This window comes from Amyelois transitella, chromosome 23, assembly GCF_032362555.1.
Source record: "Amyelois transitella isolate CPQ chromosome 23, ilAmyTran1.1, whole genome shotgun sequence".
Classification (NCBI taxonomy): Eukaryota; Metazoa; Arthropoda; class Insecta; order Lepidoptera; family Pyralidae; genus Amyelois; species Amyelois transitella.
The window spans coordinates 525,184-546,224 of NC_083526.1; the positions used below are offsets into that span (position 1 = coordinate 525,184).

Genomic DNA, 21,041 nt, shown 5'->3' on the forward strand with positions numbered 1-21,041 from the left:
TTATTTACTGCGTTTATGGATATGATGTCTTAATCCGAAGTTTTTCCATATTTTTTAATGGAATAGATTTATCTTCAAAATTGAATACAAGGTATCACTTATTGACGTCACTCACTATGTCTATGTCTACGTCTATTCACTGATGGCATAGTTATTTTAAAATAATTTCCAAATTTTTAAGATAGACTTTTCCATTATATTTTGAATGAACATAAAAGATTTATAAAATAAAACTTAAAATTCAAGTTATGTATTTAATTACGCGTTTTCTATCATTAACTAATTTATATTGTTTTAACACCTTGTAATCATTCCTATTCTCATCAATTCTACAGAAAATAATAATACACAGGTATATGTTATTAATTTGCAGTGCAAATGGCTGTTGCAAAATTAACGACGACGCATCTTTTCTAAAGTTTTACATCTTTCCAATTACCACGAACCCTGCAAAATTCTTTCGCTTCATCGACATTAATGCAAGTTCGTCAGTTAAGACATTTCTATTGTTTAACATCATTCCAAATTCTATGCATCCATTCCAAAAACACGGAACAAGCAGCGGTATACAATACATTGTGACGACAATTTCCTATTCGAAGGGGACAATCGTCTTGAATATAACATATAGAACTTAAACGACTGTCCATCCCATTCCATAATGAAGCTTAAACCTTACTGTTAAGATGCAAATTGGCATGAAGACGGACTTTACGAACCAATAAAGTTGAAAGCTACATCGATCACGCACGGGGATGGAAGAAATAGTTTAAATTTCGAAGGCATTTCTTTTTTAAAACGTAGAATAGAAAGGAGGTCACATTTTTGTTAAGAATGAGGTTAAAATCTTTTTTTGAATGAGAATGAGGTTAAAAAGGTTAGTCTCGGCCTACCCCTCCGGGAAAGAGGCGTGATTATATGTATGAAGTAAAAAAAAATGTGCAGACTGCAAAAGTCAATCAAGGAATACCTAGCTAATTACTTGAAATTCTTCTTCCAGGCGATGGGATAGTAAATTGTCATTATTTGAATTTTAATGTGGATTTTCAGTTTTTTCAAGACTGTTGGCTCTGTCTACTTCTACAGGAATACGAAAGTGATTAATGTATGTCTGTATTAAAAAAAAATGAATAAATGGATCTCTTTTCGACAATGTTTAAGTCTTTAACCATATTCACAAAATATGACATTGATTTTATTTACTTGCGGCACGTCCCCGCTTCAAACGGATAATAGCATTTATACATACATATCCTAACCTTCCTCTTGAATTCTCCTCTATTAAAAAAAATGCATCGAAATCGGTTAGGTATGTCGTTTTAAAGATCTAAGCATACAGACAAACGGACAGACGCAGGAACCGACTTTGCTTTATACCCTGTTGTGATGTATTCTATGTAGGTACATACAAACATATATATACACATAAACAGGTATAAAGTTTTAGGTATATAAACAGGTATTCCAGGACGTCCTGGTAAAGGGTCAGGTCAAAAGAACCCGAATCCGCCGAGCTTGCATGAAGAGAGTTATGAATGTGGATGAAGCGAAGGAAGTGTGCAGAGATCGTGGCAAGTGGAAAGAGGTAGTCTCTGCCTACCCCTCCGGGAAAGAGGCGTGATTTTATGTATGTATGTAAACAGGTATATATGCCTTGCGGGGTAGACAGAACCAACAGCCTTGATAAGACTGTAAGGCCACATTCAGCTGCATGGCTGTATGATGGAATTGAGATTCAAATAGTGACAGGTTGCTAGCCCATCCCCTAAAAAAGAAACTCTCAAGTTTGTAAGCTTATCCCTTAGGCGCCTTTTACGACATCCATGGGAAAGAGATGGAGTGGTCCTATTCTTCTTTTGTATTGGTGCCGGGGGAACCACACGGCACTATTGCATTGACGTTATGAATATAAATTCACATGTATAGCACAAAGTCAAATACAGTTAATGGAATGCAAACATAACGAGTAGCCATGAAAATTCACAAAGTCAATGTTTTTGCTTTCACCCGGTCAAATAATATGAATATTTAGTTTTGCAATATACGCAATAGCTGAACGTGGCCATTCAGTCGTTCCAAAATTGTTAGCTCTGTCTACCCCGCAAGGGATATAGACGTGACCATATGTATGTATGTATGCAATAGGTAATCTCTGTCTCGTCTCAACTAATGTTATGAGTGCGATAGTACCTAAGTTTGTTCGTTTGTTTATAAATCTAATAATTAATCGTTTTGAGAAATAGCTCGTATTATTAAGAGCCCGGGGAAGGACATAGGGTACTTTTCATCCCGGTAAAAGCTATAGATCCCGTGGGATTTGCGAATAACCTGTATTCTTTTGTGGGTGACGCTTAATTCGTCGCTTTTTATAGAAAGACTTGAAAGCCACATTGTGCCAGTCTTTTCAAGACTGCTGGCTCTGTTCAACCGTTAAGGGATAAAGACGTTATATGTATGTATGTCAACCGTTCCCAGAAGAATTCAAACAAACAAGAAAAAAAAGAAAAATAAATAGAAAGGTAAGAAGTGCCCTTGTACCGAATTTCTCATTATTTCCCTAGATGTAGTTTGATTCTTATTTTCCTTATAATAAGTATTTACATAAATCACTACATAGTATAAAACAAAGTCGCTATTTTAGTCTGTTTGTCTGTATGCTTAAATCTTTAAAATTACGCAACGGATTTTGATGCGGTTTTTTGTAACAGGTAGAGTGATTCAAGAGGAAGGTTTTTATGTATAATTTTTTCCGAATTTTCCGTGCGTCGCTAGTATATAATTAAAATAAATAAAGAAATATGCATAGAAACGTATTTTCACATGATCAGTACACACCCATGCCAATATCCTAATATTGCATTGAGACGATAACTCAGTAACGGTTGCAACAAATGAGTATCAAAACGTCGTCGCAAACCGTATTAGGCTTAGGGCTGCGTCGCTTGGGGAAAAGTGGGGAAATTGTAGGCGATCAATCAAATAAAATTGAAATAAAAAAGAAAACCTTGCCGATAAAAACTACATGATATTTATTTAGTCTCTGCCTACCCCTCCGGGAAAGAGGCGTGATTTTATGTATGTATGTATGCATATTTATTTAAAAAACACTTGAATTGACTTCAAAACAGTACACCGAAAGTACACAGAAAAGGGTGACAGGTAGACAGCAGAGATAGAAGAAAGCCAAGGGGAAGAAGATTAAAGGAATGAATTAGAATTAACGAAATAAATACAAGAGAACATGATTATATCTCAAGCATTATATAGTATAGTAATGACGATAACTTAGCAACGGTTGCAACAAATGAGTATCAAAACGTCGCAAACCGTGTTAGGCTTACGGACGCGTTACACGAGGGGCGCCCCGGACGGGGCCGTAGGGCTGCGTCGCTTGGGGAAATGTGGGGAAAGCGTATTTCCTGCTCGGCAGTAAAAAAACATTTTATAAAATAAAAATATAATTGTCGTTGAAGTGAGTATAGTTGTAATAAGAATAAAAAGCGACTTTTGTAATAAATGAACAATCCTTTGTGATTTAACCTTTTTGAAACGTAACTGTAGTGTTTTGATCAGTGGGTATAATTCTCAAAAGACAGATTTCTATTCATTTTGAAAACTGACACTTAGGGCCAAAGGAATCGATTAAAGAAAACGAACGATGAATTAAAGCTACTAATGATCTCTATGTAGGTACCTTTATAAAGTTCATAAGAAACATTCATCATTAGCTCAGCAACGATAAAAGGTGTCTTATCAGATTCTATATGAATAGAAAGTACCTTTCTCTATCTAAACCCGTTAAAATAAAAGATATCCAGAATCAGTCAAAAATCATCTTCACAGCTTCCTCCTGTTTGAAACCTTAATAGAAATGTTAGTTTATTTCATAACAATAGAATTACAAATGTCCGATTTAGATTTATTTAATCCATAGGTAATGAAAGCCGCGGGAGAAAACTAGTAGTAAAACATATACCTACATTAATTAAACAGCTTAACGTAACCTATCAGTCTCTTCAAGACTGTTGTCTCTGTCTACCCCGCAAGGGATATAGACGTGGCATGTGCATGCAAATATTAATTAAAAAGCTACAAATATTGTTTCTACCAAATGACACATCCCTAAAACAGCCCTACCCCACCCCCCAGTCTGGAACTCTCGGGGGTGCGCATGTCAATCAAAATATCCCTTAATAGCGGGGGTGCTTAGGATATTAGATAAATAGCGGGGAATCCCGGGCGAGGCGCTAGTCCGCCTGGCTCGTTACCGGTTCGAGAAAGATTTTAATGCGTTGATTGATGTCCCGTTTTTAAAGGTTTGAAAGTTTTTAAAAGGGTTGGTGTTATCGAGTTTTTTTTTTGACGAGGTTTTTTTAAGTTTTATGTTCTAAGGTGAAAGGCCTGGTTTAATTTCCAATATCCCATGTCTAGAAGATTGGCAACTTTTTGAGTTACCTTCCATAGAATTCCAGTCTTCATAAATATGTATTTTTATCGAAATGCTACCAGCTTCAGACCGTCTTGTCTATTTCGATCAATCTTTGTAATTTTCTCTTTTGTGACATTAAGTTTGTGAAACGACCTGACCTGACCTGATCTGACCTCCGCAACGTTTGCAGGGGTAAGCATTAAATAGCATTTAATACAAATTTAATAGCCTAAATATGCAGTGTTTTCCCTAACCGTAAGAGCATTGGTTATTATTATTACTAATGTGCTTAAACTCAGGAAAGAGTCATTTATACATAGTCTAGGTAGGATTTGAACCTGAGACTTCCACGCGCATTCGACCATCGATTCACATACATAATGATTACACATCTATTGCCTGAACGTGCAGGTTTCCTCATAATGTTTTGTCTCACAGTTAGAACATTGGTAAGCAACAAACTACATACAAATAATCACGTCTACCCTTGCGGGGTAGACAGAGCCAACAGTATATAGTATCCTATAGTAATGAATAAAAATTTTGAATTTTATAAGCCTACCCCTCAGTCTCTTTTACGACATCCGTGGGATAGAGTGGTCCTATTCTTTTTTTGGTGCCGGGAACTACACGGCAACAAACCAATGTACGTAATCTGTTTGAAGTAACGCATCTAAAACTTATCAATATGACCATCTTTGACCGTCTGCTCCCACGGTTGCAAGACCATAGTTAGGTATCTACAATATATTTCAAAATATACCTACCTATTTACGTAAAATTCATATAATTGCGCCGGTTTATTTGGGAGGGAAAACATAGTACTGTGTGCAAGTTGCTTCTCCATCGGTGAAAAATGTTAGAGACAAGGTTAAGGAGATTAAGGATAAGATTCATAAACTTGTGATTCTTATTCTTATTTAAGGAGATGACAAAAAACTGAATGAGTCTAAAGTTGACGCTTTGGAAGCGGCAGAGAACTCAGTTTTAAGTAATTTATTTGACGTCAACCAATGTTATGAAACCAAAAGGTATGACTATTCTTAAGTGATGTTAGAAATGTCTTCTAATAATGAATATTTTTTTGACAACGACTTATGTGTATTCATTCATGAATAAAATTGACAGTTATAAAATTAGACAGAATTTAGACAGATTAGAATCCCACCTCGGCCATGTACCAATTACTACTTGTTTTCAAAATATGCACATTAGTTTGAATACTAACCGATGCTGTTACGGCGAGGGAAAACATCGAGAGGAAACCTGCACATTCAGGTGACTGGATATGTAACCATGATCGATTCAATACGGGTTAGGTTCCCCTGTAAAGGTTTTTGAAGTCAGATGGGAGTCGCTTCGTGTAAAAACCTGACTCTCTCAATCCAGGATCCGTGATCAGATCCTCTCCAAATGTGAAGAAGAAAAAGAAGCAATCATTTACGTACTTATTACTCTTAGCTTTTTTCGTTATTTCTGGGACAGAGATGGAAAGACCTTTTAGAAAGAGATGGAAATGGTCCCATTTAAAATGCCAGAAAAATGCCTCCAATTTTTCAATTAATTATCTTTGCAAAAAGATATTAAAAAAAACAAAGGAAAATAAAAAAATAATTATCTGACTTTCAATTTTAATTAACACCCCTAGTTCACATTATGCTAATCAGGGAGGGGTGCCAGAGAAGGGAGCCGAGTTTGGCCGTGATTGATAAAGACTTGAGTGGGATAATGTGCTTATAGATTTCGGGTTGCAGGATTTCATACAACATGTCGTCTAGGTACCTAAAATTTTAAAACTTAAATTAAGGTGCCTACTACGTCAGATTTAACAAATACTTAATATCTTAACGCACATTTAGTTTGTAGGTATTTTTGTTCACTCTTAAAATTTTCATGACAGGTTACACACAAGTTTACATTTACACTTACAAGTTCATATTATTAGATATAATTCTCCAGAATAGCATACATATAATCACGTCTATATCCCGTGCGGGGTAGACAGAGCCAACAGTCTCGAAAGTACCAATATAGGTAAAGTTCAGCTGTTTGGCTTAACAATAAAATTGAGATTCAAATAGTGACAGGTTGCCAGCCCATCGCCTAAAAGAAGAATCCCAAGTTTATAAGCCCATACTCCAGGATTATCTAAACATTGTCTATAGTAATATCACCCTTGTCTATGCCACCGCAAATCTTCACCCTCCCAGATAGGGTATTGTGTTTATTCAGCACTCCACACCCCATAACCGAGCCGAGCATCGAATGAAACTACACTTTGAAAGAATTCATTTTCACTCGATTGTTCCAGATACTCCGTTCCCGTGATTCGTTTCAAAGTATTACTAAAATTTATATGTCACATATGTCACGCGTCTTTATTCCTTACGGGGTAGACAGTGTCATCATAATTCATGTTAATATTGCAATTTATTTTACAGTTACGTTGTAGTGCCCTTTTACTGAATTGCTCTTTATTTTAAGTTCTATTTTTATTTTCCTTGATGTACATAAATATATGTATAAATAAAATTAAAAAAAAATTAAAAATATTGCGAAAGCCATGTTCAGCTTAATTGAAATGAGATTAATGTAGTGACATACATATATACACATACAAATATTAAATCACGCCATTTCCCCAGAGATAGTCAGATACTATCTAGTTACACAGGGCCACTAAGAAAAGTCCCAAGTTTAAACATGTTAGAGTGTGTTTGTTTTTCCGTCGTTCACGTCAAAATCACAACCAGATATTGGATAGAATACATAGAAGGACACAGGGTACTTTCACGCGAGCAAAGCCAGGGGCGAAAGCTAGTAAGCCTGGGTACCTATTCCGAATACCTAGAAGTCTAGTTTAAATTGTTGCTTTGAATCCGTCCCATATAATCTTTTAATCTGTGAGACACAGTCTGGGAGGGCACAATAGACCATTGTCAGTTGTTAAAAGACGCATTTTGTTCGCTTTATTTCATCCAAATCGGTTTAGGTTTTGTACATTAGTATTATATACGTGAATCAGTCAGTCAAAGTTTGTAGTAGTCAGTAATCTCAAATATGACATTTATTTATATGAAATACGAGTATTTCCGATTATTTCTTTCATAACTCTAGATTTTTAACACAATGTAGTTTAAAATTATTTCATATACCTAATAAAAAAAGAAAAAAAATATCGTTAATAGAAAATATTTATTTTCAAAATTGGACACAAGGTATCACTTACTGAAGTCAAATAACTTAAATCTAATTATATCTAGGTACTATTAAAAAAAAAACTAATAAAAAATTAAGTCAGAAATATGTTGAATTCAAATCATTTAAGTTTGTTAAATTAAAACAGTCTTCAAAAAATAACTAACAATACCTGGGTGATTAGTGGGTTGGTAACTAACCTAACGTAACCCTTACCTACCTACTTCGGTGAGCTGAAGCCCACCTGATCTTCATTCTGTTTATTTTTGAGGAGTTCCCTGGTATATCTTCCACATTTACGACCAGATTTTAACCAAATTTCTATGGGACCAATCGGACACTACTCTTTTCAATGCAAAAAGTTTCAAATCGGATTATAAAATAACCGGAGGAGATATGCGGTAGGCATACAAAAACAAACGGTCGAATTGAGAACCTCCTTCTTTGATGTCTGTTAAAAACATAACGATTCCTTTTTGTGAAGTCGGCAAGAATAATGAGTGCCTCAAAACTTGAAACGTGTGAAGATAGGAATCTTGCTGTTTAGACAACAGTTGTAATGCAAAGAATCGCAATATACACAACTCGAGGTAGCGACAACAAAAACATGGACGACGATTAGTGAGATTTATTCATCATCACTTCTATATACCTTGGGGGGTAGACAGAGCCAACAGTCTCCAAAAGACCAATATGAGCCACTTTCAGCTGTTTGGCTAAACGATAGGATTGAGATTCAAATAGTAATTGAAAGAAGAATCTCAAGTTTATAAGTCTTCCTTAGTCTCCTTTTACGACATCCATGAGGGAGAGATGATGGTTCCTATAATAAATATATACGGGATGGATTTTTTTGCAGACGTTACTTCATTTAGGTACCTGTATAAGCTTGAGCGGGCAGACCTCTTACCTCGTGTCAATGACCTCGCTAATTGGCTACCACGACCACTGTTTTGAGAACATTCTGACACAACCTTGAGTTGAAGCAGTAAGTACTTACCTAGTTGTAAGAATTAAAAAAGGGATAGGCTTATAAACTTCAGATTCTTTTTTAGGCGATGGGCTAGCAACCTGTCACTATTTGAATCTCAATTCTATCATTAAGCCAAATAGCTGAACGTGGCCATTCAGTCTATTCGAGACTGTTGGCTCTGTCTACCCCGCAAGGGATATAGACGTGACCATATGTATGTATGTAAGAATTAAAAAAGATAACGATTTGTTAACGAAATTATTTACACGCCATCATTATCCTAGCATTTTTCCTGTTGGATCCTCTGTCCGTTTGTTTGTACAGGCATATCTTAGAAACTAATGGACGGAATTTGATAGCATTTTTTTAAGGTGACGTTGTCGAAGAAAATGCTGCAGTGCAGTTTGTTACCGCTTCTCCTGCACTGACGCTTTGTAAGCGGCAGTAAATATAGCGTTAAGTAACTTATTTGACGTCAACCAATTTGTGAAACCAAAAGATAAAAATTATTGAGTGACATGAAGTGTCTTATGAAGAATGATAATGAATGAAAATTTTGAATTTGAATTCTTTCAAGCTGGGCATGGGCAACATCAAACTAAATTGAGATTCAAATAGTGACAGTTTGCCAACGCGCCGCGTCGGCTAAAAGAAGAATCCTACATCACCATGACCATGATTGACTTCAATCTGTGGCGCAGCGGCAGTAGGCTTGTCTGTGAGACCGGAGGTTCCGGGTTCGAATCCCGGCCAGGGCATGATGAGAAAAGAACTTTTTCTGATTGGCCTGGGTCTTGGATGTTTATCTATATAAGTATTTATTATAAAATATAGTATCGTTGAGTTAGTATCTCGTAACACAAGTTTTGAACTTACTTCGAGGCTAACTCAATCAGTGTAATTTGTCCCGTATATATTTATTTATTTAATCTGCACTGAGCAGCAGCTATCACTTCCTTCTGGCTTTAGTCCCGGTTGCATCCTCATCATTGGAGAGGAGTCCGGGGTATGCCTTTGAACGCGGATCCTGTATTGGGCCAGTCAAGTTTTTACACGAAGCGACTCCCACACTTGTGTGCCAATTCATTGATAGCTTAATTGCGCAGACAGATTAAGTTAGTTTTTATGGTCCCGTACATAAAAGGTTGAAACCGGGAACTTATTCTGTAGTTTCCATACACTCTAAGGTTGACTGGAAGAGATTGCTTAGCGATAAGTCCGCCTTTGTACCAAATAAACTGTTTTTTGTCTGTGTGTAACCATGATCGATCCAATACGGGTTAGGTTTACCTGCAAAGGTTGCGGCGGTCAGATGGGAGTCGTGTAAAAACCTGACTAACCCAACTAACTAACCAATCCAGGATCCATGGTCAACGGCATACTCGGGGCTCCTCTCCAGAATGATGAGGATGCAATCGGGAATAAAGCCAGGAGGAAGAAGTAAAATAAACATTTATCATTTTCTTATTTATATAGGTATTCACAGATAAATTAATCATACATACATACATATGTTCACGTCTATATCCCTTGCGGGGTAGACAGAGCCTGAACCAGTGTTTTTTTTTCTTATTTTCTTTTCCTTTTGGTACAATAAAAAGTTTATCTATTCTATTACTAAGCATCCGTTGTCTTTTCGTCTGTCTTTCACGAGGCTGTATCTCATGAACCGTGATAATTAGAAAGCTGAAATTTTCACATGTTTCCGTTGCCGCTATGAAAAAAGTTATATTAAGGGTCCTTATATAATAAACCAATTTATTTTCGTAATTTATTTTTTTTTGCTTAATATTAATAACAGTTAGGGAAGACGCTTAAAATTTTTCACAGAATATTTACTTGTATATTATTTTTCAAAATATGTAATGAAATAGCATACATACATACATACATAAAATCACGCCTCTTTATTGGTGGGGTAGGCAGAGACTACATCTTTCCAATTGCCACGATCTCTGCATACTTCCTTCGCTTCATCCACATTCATAACTCTCTTCATGCAAGCTCGGCGGTTTAATTTTATGAAATAGCAGCAATAAAATAATTATAAAAGAGGGGATCCCATACAACAAACGCAATTTTTAAGCAATTTTTAGTCTTTTTAATAACCAGGTAGAAACGGCCACTAGTGAAATTATTAATTAAATCTCTTGACATAGTTATGAATAAGAGCTGAACTCCGGTACTTGTATTATATTCATACATATAACATACATACATAAAATCACACCTCTTTCACACGAATTTTGAGATATAAATATAATTAAAGGCCTCCGGGTAATAGAACAGATATTTAAGTAAAATACATGATGATGGTACGGAACCCATCCTGCGCGAATCCGACTCGCACTTGACCGGTGTTTTTTTTTCTTAAATCACTAGTGTGTGTACACAGCTACCTACCTACATCCTAACCGGACGCGGTGTACGGCCAATTTAATTGACTTCTCAACCTTGAATCACCAGCGGTTACATCATTTGATACCTCATTTACGAGCTGTTTATCCATTGAGTAAATACATACATACATAAAATCACGCCTCTTTCCCGGAGGGGTAGGCAGAGACTACCTCTTTCCACTTGCCACGATCTCTGCACACTTCCTTCGCTTTATCCACATTCATAACTCTCTTCATTGAGTAAATGGTTATTTACAATTTATCTATAACATATCATCCTATCCTACTAATATTATAAATGCGAAAGTTTGTGAGTAGGTATGTCAGTATGGATGTTTGTTACTCCATCACGCAAAAACTACTGAACCAATTAACATGAAATTTGGTATGTAATGTAGGTACCTAGCTAAAAACCCAGAATAACATATACTTTTTATCCCGGAGTACCCGCGGGATTGATAAGGTAAATGCGGACGAAGTCGCGGGCGGCCTCTAGTATTTAATAATTCAGTTTTAATAACTGCAATATTTGTCACTGGCTTATAGAGGGTACAACGTGTAAAGTATTGACAACACGCGAATTTAGTGCCACTTAAAATAAACGGAAATTGAATAAAATATTATGTTTTATTTATTAATATATATGGATAATATTATCCCTTGCGGGGTAGACGAAGCCAACTGTCTCAAAAAGACTGATAGGGCCACGTTCAGCTGTGTTAATGATAAAATTGAGATTCATATAGTAAATAATAAAAGACGAATCCCAAGTTATAAGCCTATCTCTTAGTCACCTTAGTTAGTACATAGTTTATATATTTATAATAATATTTATTTATAATTTATTAATGATAAGAAGAAAATGCTGCAGTGCAATTTGTTACTTTTTGCACTGACGCTATGGAAACGGCAGTAAACTTAATTTGAAATATTAGACTTATAAAGTTAGGATTCGTCTCGTCACAATTTTAATCACAATTCTCTCATGAACAGCTGAACCGACTGCGGCTCTGTCTACCCCGCCAGGGATATAGACGTGATTATATTTATGTATGAATAATCATAACATCTTCAATATTAATTTCATATTAATAAAAATTAAACCCAGATACGTACCTGGAACATTAGACTTACAAATTGACATTAAAATCTTAGACATTATTTATATAAAATCTTTCATTAAAGTCACAACACCCACGCAATGGATTTTCGCGCTATTTTTATCATTTTATTTCAATAAGGATTAAATACTATTATAAACCAGACAGAAACAGATTAAGGAATAAGGGTACTTTATCCTAAACTAGCTTTATCCCGCAGTTGCGCTTGAATTTACCGCCATCGACAAAAAGCGGCGAATTTAATTTTAACACCACCTAAAAAGCGACGAATTTAGCGCCACCCACAAAAGAATACAAGATTTTCGCAAATCCCACGGGAAATTTAGTTTTTACCGGGATGAAAGGTACCCTTTGTTATTCTCCAGACTCTTAATTATATATACGTAAATATATCAAGAATTGAAAGTTTAAAATTGAGAAAGACGTTAGGCAAGGATGTGTTGCGTCACCGTGGTTGTTCAACCTACTTATGGAAAGTTGTTTGACAGATTTGAAAGAGTCTGAAAGTGGATTAAGGATGAATGAGTTACTCGTCAAATGTCTGCTCTATGCCGACGATCAGGTTATACTGGCGTCATCAGCGGAGGAGTTTCAGGAGATGGTAAACTGTATGCATGAAGCTTTAAAAGAGAAAGGAATGAAAGTGAACGTAAGTAAAACTAAAACACTGGATTTTGAAATGAAGGAAGAAATGACAGCATGTAATATTTTGATTGGAGGAGAAAAAGTTGAGCAAGTGAAAGAGTTTGTATATCTAGGATCAAAGTTTACATCAGATGGCAAGTGTGATAGTGATATTGAAAAGAGAGTGAACGCGGTGAACGTGGTGAATGGAGCTTTGCATGCCTTTATGAGCAGTCAGAAACTATCCAAAAAGGCTCGACTGGCTGTGCATAGGGGCGTGTTGGTCCCGACATTAATGTATGTGAGTGAAAGTTGGGTATGGCAAAAGAAGCACGAAAGCAGAATAAATGCAGTGGAAATGAGAGCGTTAAGGAGTATGATGGGTGTGAAATTGAGTGACCGGATAAGGAACAGCGTGATTAGGGAATGTTGTGATGTGAAAGAAGATGTAATTACAGGAATAGAAAAGGGTATGTTAAGATGGTTCGGTCATGTGGAGAGGATGAATGAAAGAAGGTTGATTAAGCAGATATACAAGGAGAGTGTGGGGGGAAAGGTCGGAGTGGGAAGACCTAGACGAACGTATCTTATTAAAATTAAGGACGTCCTGGTAAAGGGTCAGTTAAAGGTAAAGTTAAAGACATCGCTGACTTTCGTCAAGGTATGCAAAGGGCTGTTATGTTGTAAAAAAATGACAATATTGGCGTTTTCAAAAAATAACCAAACATCATTTCCACTTCTTACAACATGTTCATTTTATGTATAAAAGTATTTTCAATGCTCAAGGATGTATTACAAAATGGCTTTCCACATTTTTTATATATTAAACTATTAGGAAAATTAATTTTGGGAGAATGAACATACTTAATTTTAATTCACGAAATTCCTTACTGATTTGCCGTCTCTGTTCAAAAGATATAAAAGATATTTAATTTATTAAAAGTCCGGGTAAAAAGTTAATCTCCTACGCAAATGTAAAAATAGAATCAAGTGTAAGGTCAGTGTAAGGTTGGAACTGGCTATAATAACTCGCCGTTCAGGATGTAGGTCATGGGTAAGGGTGAACAAGTTACAAGCCTACATGATTACCTTTAAAACATAGGTACATATAATAAAACAGTAAAAATATTTTGTCTGTACATTTAGTATTTTTGACTGACTGTTCTCGTCAGCGAGATTTGTGTGCAATGTTGATATAAAATAAGTATAAAAATTTGGTTTGCTTGCAAAAGCGGGACATTTTTGCTCTCGCTGGGGACAGCGGGACAGACAGCCTGAAAGCGGGACAATCCCGCCGAAAGCGGGACGTATGGTCACCTTACGTAAAAGGCGACTAAGGGAACAGGCGTATGTACGTACAAATAGTAAAAGCCAATCAAGGAAAAGAATGACTTTTATTTAAAATCAAACACTGTGAAACTGCAGTTCAAAGGATTCAGACCTCTTGCGTTAGATTTATGTTTTGACGTAGGTACGATTAAGTAAGTTCAACATAAATTATTAATCTCATCATCTATAATTTTTTACAGAAAATCTATACCCTCTACCTATGTTTAATAGTTTTGCACTTGTATCTTAATTACCTATAAAAGCGTAATTTTTTTCGATTTTTAGCTAACGTATTATAATATCCTTATAATACGCAGTTATTTTTATAGGTACTCATGTAATAATGTGATAATTTTAAAAGTAACAATATAGTAGGTATATACCTACCTAGTTATTAATCACCATATTAATTTTATTTGGCAATTGCAATCAGATAAAGTAAAGATAAATAAATAAATTAATATTGTAAACTTTTACTATTTTACAAAGCTAGAGATTTACACGTTTAATTCGCGAAGGTCTCAGCTTTGTGTACACAATTTCTCAAAAACAAAACTGCTTAAGTTTTTATTACTTCGAAATACAAGACCCAATTCGATAACGAATCAAAAAGTCTACTTACCAGCACTAAATAGCAGGAGCAAAACCACACTGTAGTGCGGTAAAATACCGCGCGGGGGCGGCACCCTAGGCGCCATTGGCCCGTCTACAGGGGCGTACAGCTTTCCACAATATAATACACAGCCTTCAACCCCAAGACCGCGACGAAACACGAAAATTCACTACGAAACACTGCCGATGTTTTCACTTTTTTTTCGCGCGCTTTATCTTGACATTAACTTTTTTTATTTTAAAATCAGCGCAGACACGTTCGCATGCGGCCAGCGTGCGCGGCGCTTAGATGTTTCAACTTTCACTTGTTTAACATTGCGTCACATGTTATCTGTTTTGTACACTATTCCCTTTCACTGATTCTTCTTATACTACTTATAGCTAAGTATTATTGTCGCCGTTGCATTGTATTTTATATTTAATTGATTGTTGCTTCTGGAAAAATAATAAAATGAGTTAGTTTAACGTTTTCAAAAATTAAGCTGATGCATGGAATTTTTTCAAAAAACTAAGTTTGTATATTATTACTCATCATCCAAGTAAATTTTAAACGCGTCGCAAGCATTGTTAATTTTTAACCCAATCTTTACATTGAATAAAATATATTGCATGTTTGTCGGGTTCTATGTAAGTATGTTTATAAAGACTAAAAACGAATAATTTTGTTTGAGCGGACTAATCTCTTTAAGTAACGTTGTCACGTGCTCGAATATTACCCAGATATTTTATATTTAATTTGAGTTATAAATAGTAGAGTCAAAAGGCTGATGCGTCTTTATACATTCGTGTAACTAACTATTTTTTTATACTTTACACGGCCAAGGATAAAATGTCCTTAATTCTGTTGCATTTTTTAATTATGCCAATGTTTTTTTATTTACGGTCGGCTTCTAAATTCTTGTCAAGCTGAAACTTTTGGTACAGTAAATAAACATTAGCACAGAAATGTCGATGAATGCAATGAAAAATAAAAATGCTCGTTATTTTATCATGCTCCTTCATGATAAAATTAAGAGCATACCTACAATTTCGATGATAATATTCTATGTACTATATCTAAAAAGCCATGCATTTACTGCTACATTATCTACAGAGGTTGAATCTGTAAAAAATAAATGTGCAATTACTATGGTACTGACTACCGATTGACAAATATCTGAGACTATTCGATACACTACGGCTTAATAGGTATTTTTTACGGACATTATCTCTTAAGAAAAAACTATTCTACTTTTTCATATATTTTTGAACTAATTTGCTATGATTGGTGGAGCTATGTCGAGTATCATTTTTTTTTTCTTTTTTACTAGAGACTGATACGTTCAGCTGTTTGGCTTTAAGATAGAAAGATAGATTCAAGTAGTTATAGGTTGCTAGCCCATCGCCTAAGTCGCCTTCTACTACATCTATGAGAAAGAGATGGAGTGGCCCTATTATATTTTCTTTTGGTGCCGGGAACCACCTTTTCTGTTTGTTTGTAATATCTTTATAACTAACTAACTGTGCCGTGTGATTCCCGGCACCAATACAAAAAAGAATAGGACCATTCCATTTCTTTCCCATGGATGTCGTAAAAGGCGACTAAGGGATAGGCTTACATACTTGTGATTCTTTTTTTAGGCGATGGGCTAGCAACCTGTCACTATTTGGATCTCAATTCCATCATTAAGCCGAGCAGCTGAATGTGGCCATTCAGTCTTTTCGGGACTATTGGCCCTGTCTACCCCGTAAGGGATATAGACGTGACTATATGTATGTGTATGTTGGTTGTAATATCTTTATTGCACAGAAATTAACACAGTTACAAGAAACCTTTTTTTTATATCTCCCTATAACCTCTACTCCAAATTAATACACTACCCACCCACTTCTCAAACTTGTACAACCAAAACTTTGTCAATCTTCAATTACAGCTGAAGGCACGTTCATTTCCTCTTACAGCGCATTCGGAAATTACGAATGCTGTAGTATTATGAAGTTATAAGAAATATTTACCTACTCGTATGAAAGTAGGTACTTCTTATATTATAGAATATTTAAGAATTATCATCTCAGTATAATGGCTAAAATACATACCGATATATATTATAAAGTGTAACAGAAAAGGCGAAAGGTCAACTTGATGTAAACTTAGTTATAAGTAATTTATTAGAAATTGATACGCTTTTTATTAAATAAAAAATTAATTTACCATTTAAAAACCCCAGAAATAAATTTAAGTACTCTTTTTAAAAGTAAGAAATAATAATAGAAATTCAATCTTAAGGTACCTACGTTAAGTAAGAATTTTTAAGAAATACGGTGCTTTGTGGTTCCCTTTCGCGGCGACCATACTTGGATGTACTAATCTATGTACTAAGAGATTGAGTTACTTTTATAATTTCTTATTTTTTAATGGAACTAAAATTATTTAATATTTTAATTTATTTTTTATACAATGAATGATACCTATTTCATTTTCCTTTTTTTTCTTCTTACGGCTATAATTTTTTATTAATTTATTTGTCAACAGAAAAGCATATATTGTTATATTATATATAAAGTTATATACAGTTTATTTATTTTATTCCAGTACAGAATGTAATAGACTATATATATTATGTACAAGGTATGTAAACATGCACAATCAGATAATTGAATGTAACCATGATGCAATCTGGTTAAGATCCACTGTTGCAGCAATGTCACGAACGCCTATGTCCCACGGAAAAAATAATAATAAGTGGTTTAGTTTCCTAAATTCCCAATTAACAGGGAAATCTCCTCAGTTTTAATCGTGATTGTGCGCTGGAAACCAAACTGAACTTTCTGTAAACTTAACACTCCTTTCTTACTTCCGGAAAGCGGAAAATAATAAAAATGCTAATTCAAAAAATCAACAGTGTGATAAACTATCTATCTACTAACTATCGCTATCCTGTTTCACGTCATAATAAAAAGGGAAACAGATATATAGATAAAATGTTTATTCGACAATGCTACAAACACAAATATAACAATAACAAATCCTTAAAACTAACACAGGTGTGTTGTAGAAAATCGGAATGGTCATAGCGATAGTTTCTCGCGCGATAAAAATGGTGTCGCGCGTGTTATGCTACGGGGGTGATTTGGTTAACTACTTATTTATCGCTAAAACGAAAAATTTAATCAAAATTACAAAGACTATTCTATAATATATACTATTGTTATACATATATATTTGAGGCTGTATCGACACAATATTTGTACATTCAAATTTTTTTTAGGACTGTTCGAAAAACGCAGTCGAAAAACGTAGAAAGGTAAAATTCTACACTATTTTATTAAAAAAAATTTTTTTGGCGTGGGCGAGAATAATCGAGACACTAGAATTTTACAAACTAAATAGAAAATATTTAAGGTAACAAAAAGTTACTTCGTTAAAGATAAAAGGGCAAAATAAATATTTCATTGTTGATTTTTTTACGTATAATACGTATCTTGATCAAATTAAGGACGTCCTGGCAAAGGGTCAGGTCAAGAGTACCCGAAACAGCCGAGCTTGCATGAAGAGAGTTATGAATGTGGATGAAGCGAAGGAAGTATGCAGAGATCGTGGCAAGTGGAAAGATGTAGAATCCGCCTACCCCTCCGGGAAAGAAGCGTGATTTTATGTATGTATGTATATTCTTTGTGGTTAAGGTATTTTGTTCGTTTAATTTTGAATTGCTGTTTTTAGACAATTTTTGTTTTAATTTATTTATATTTCTATTAGAAACGTAATTGTACATTTCAACACTTTAAAGATATATAATTCAAAGCATTGTTGTCAGTAGAAAACTCAGCTTTTGGAAATCATCACTCAAATAACTATAAGCTGAAATTGGAAGAATTTCACTCCTAGCTTCTAACTAAAAGAACACAATTTTAAAACGCATTTTCAATCAAAATCTCGAATCTTTATTCCAGTCCATCAGTCATAATAGAAACGCGAATATGGGTCGCTAAAAATCTAGCTTCACGAAATAACGCCACGAAAAAATCAATCGCAAACGATTCGATATTCGATCGTAACCATCGACAAACAAGCAATATATTTTTTTTAACACAATCAAATTTAGAACGTCAATGTTGTATTTATATTTTCTTAATTTCACAATTTTCATAAAATTGAACTCACATTTTTCAATTTGGAATTGGGATTGGCGCGAAACGCGCTTGCCGCGGAGCGGCTGGGTTGGTACTGGGGTGGTAGTCAATGTAGGTGCCATTTGCCAGAAATTCTCCCCAAATAATAGGAAGATGCGCCGATGAACTTTGCGTTGAACCTTCGCTTGATTAATATTGACTCAATTGGTTTTAACAAATTTAGGGTTGACTGGCTTGGATGGGAATATGATTAATAAAAACACGTGTTTTATTAAGTCGGATTTACGACTATATGTACTTTGTTAGTATTTATGTTGAAAATTTGTACTTAATAAAATACATCATATGATTGTTCATTAGTTAAGTAATTTTCTTTAAGTTTTTTTTTTTCACTAGCCCGATACTTACCTATGTTCCATTGCTGAGAAAAAGTAAAATTTTACCTCCCATTACAATGACTTTATTTACACAATTAAACATAATAAAAGGCTTGGATAGTGACGAGCAGAAACGCATCAAAGTGATGAGCCTTTTTCAATATTAATTTTAAAAATCCGGTTTTTTCCGGTACAAGATTAGTATGGAAAAATATTATCAATTGAGGTCAGCAATAAAAAGAATTTTCTAAAATCCCGCGAGACAAAGTTAATTCAATATTAAACCATCATTTAAGAAAGTACAAATACATACACACATCACGTTTGTACCCTTTACGAGGTAGACAGAGCTTGAAAAAACTGAAGCGGCATGTTCAGTAGGATAGCTTAAAAATTTATAAGCTTATTAGACTGCCTTTTTTAAAAAAAGAAATTCACTTTTAAACAATACAATCAAAGAGTAGGTATTTAAAAAATGTTTGGGTAATCCGGCGTCCCGCTGTGGCAATCCCGCACCGCCCTGCGTAGACCCCGCCTGCTACGGCGTAGCGCTACGAGTCCGCTACGAGCTACGACATACTACATTCTATATGACTAAACAGGGCGGCGTGTTTGTATGCATGACTATTGAGTCAACCAGACTTTGCTTGCTTTATTATCTTACATACATATAATATAGAGTCTATATGTTACAGTTAAAACTAGTTTTCAGGTAGAACGCGTTTTCCCTAGTTAGAACTAGTTTTTACTAAATGCCTTTGTTAAAACTAGAATGAATTGTGGTCAGCACTTTCTTTGCATGGGGTGAGCAGTCTCTTAATACGAGCACTGAAATCCTTATACGAGGATTCGAGTGCTTGTGTCAGGATAAACCTTTCTCAATCTTAAACCTATCAATGCGCTCGCACACTGAGTGGTTTAAGACACTCATTCCTCTCAACTCTGTCATACAATATAAATATTAAACAATCTTAAATTTATAAAAAGGATGAGGATCTACTTGTTATTACAAGACAAACTATCGTGGCACTTTGAGTTACAAAGGCAACCATTTTTCTTGCAGAGACACCTTTTTGACCTTGGTCGGAACAGTTTTAACTGGCTCTCTTCGGAACAACGCGTGCTGTCTAGTAAGAACTTGTTTAAACTGATATTTAATTTTGAGCATTAGTTAATTCTAGTTTTAACAAACTAACTAGGGAAAACGCGTTCTATCCAAAAACTAGTTTTAACTGTAACATATACATTTCCTAAAGATAATAATGCAATTATGTAATCTGTTTGTGTGTGTACCTTATTAAATATATATTATTTAGTAACCTACTTTATCTTTATTCCTTGCGGGGTAGACAAAGCCAACAGTCTTGAAAAGACTGCTACGCTACACTCAGCTGTTTGGCTAACTGAAAGAATTGAGATTCGTAGAAAGTGACAGGTTGCTAGCCCGCCGTTTAAAAGAAGAATCCCAAGTTTATAAGCCTATCCCTTAGTCGCCTTTTACGACATCAATGGGAAAGAGATGGAGTGGTCCTATTCTTTCTTGTACTGGTGCATGGAACCACACGGCACTTTAGTTTAGTTTGCTATTTGACGCAAATCAAACCAGTTGGCTAATGTTTTTGTTTTGAACTATACTAAGTATCACATATATTTTTCACGTGGCTCCGCTCGGCCGTTTATAGTAAATGCCGCGGATGAGTTTTCCAAGGGAAAGACTAATAAGCTTGGGATTCTTCTTGTACGCGATGGGCTAATCAACCTGTCACTATTCGTATCTCAATTCCATCATGAAGCCATACAGCTGAACGTGGCCTTTTAGTCTTCTCGAGAGTCTTCACTTTGTCTGACCTGTAAGGATGTGTCGTGATT

General features: G+C 35.1%; 1 protein-coding gene across 1 annotated transcript in view; it reads right to left on the minus strand.

Annotated features, from left to right (window-relative positions):
- The window catches only part of LOC106140005 (protein Skeletor, isoforms B/C), a 60,872-nt gene that overhangs the window by 21,487 nt on the left and 18,344 nt on the right, over positions 1-21,041 (minus strand). The window contains exon 2 of the mRNA XM_060951062.1: positions 14,696-15,120. Coding sequence (XP_060807045.1) covers positions 14,696-14,771 — 76 coding nt within the window. The 5' untranslated portion in view covers positions 14,772-15,120. The remainder of the gene's footprint in view (positions 1-14,695; positions 15,121-21,041) is intronic.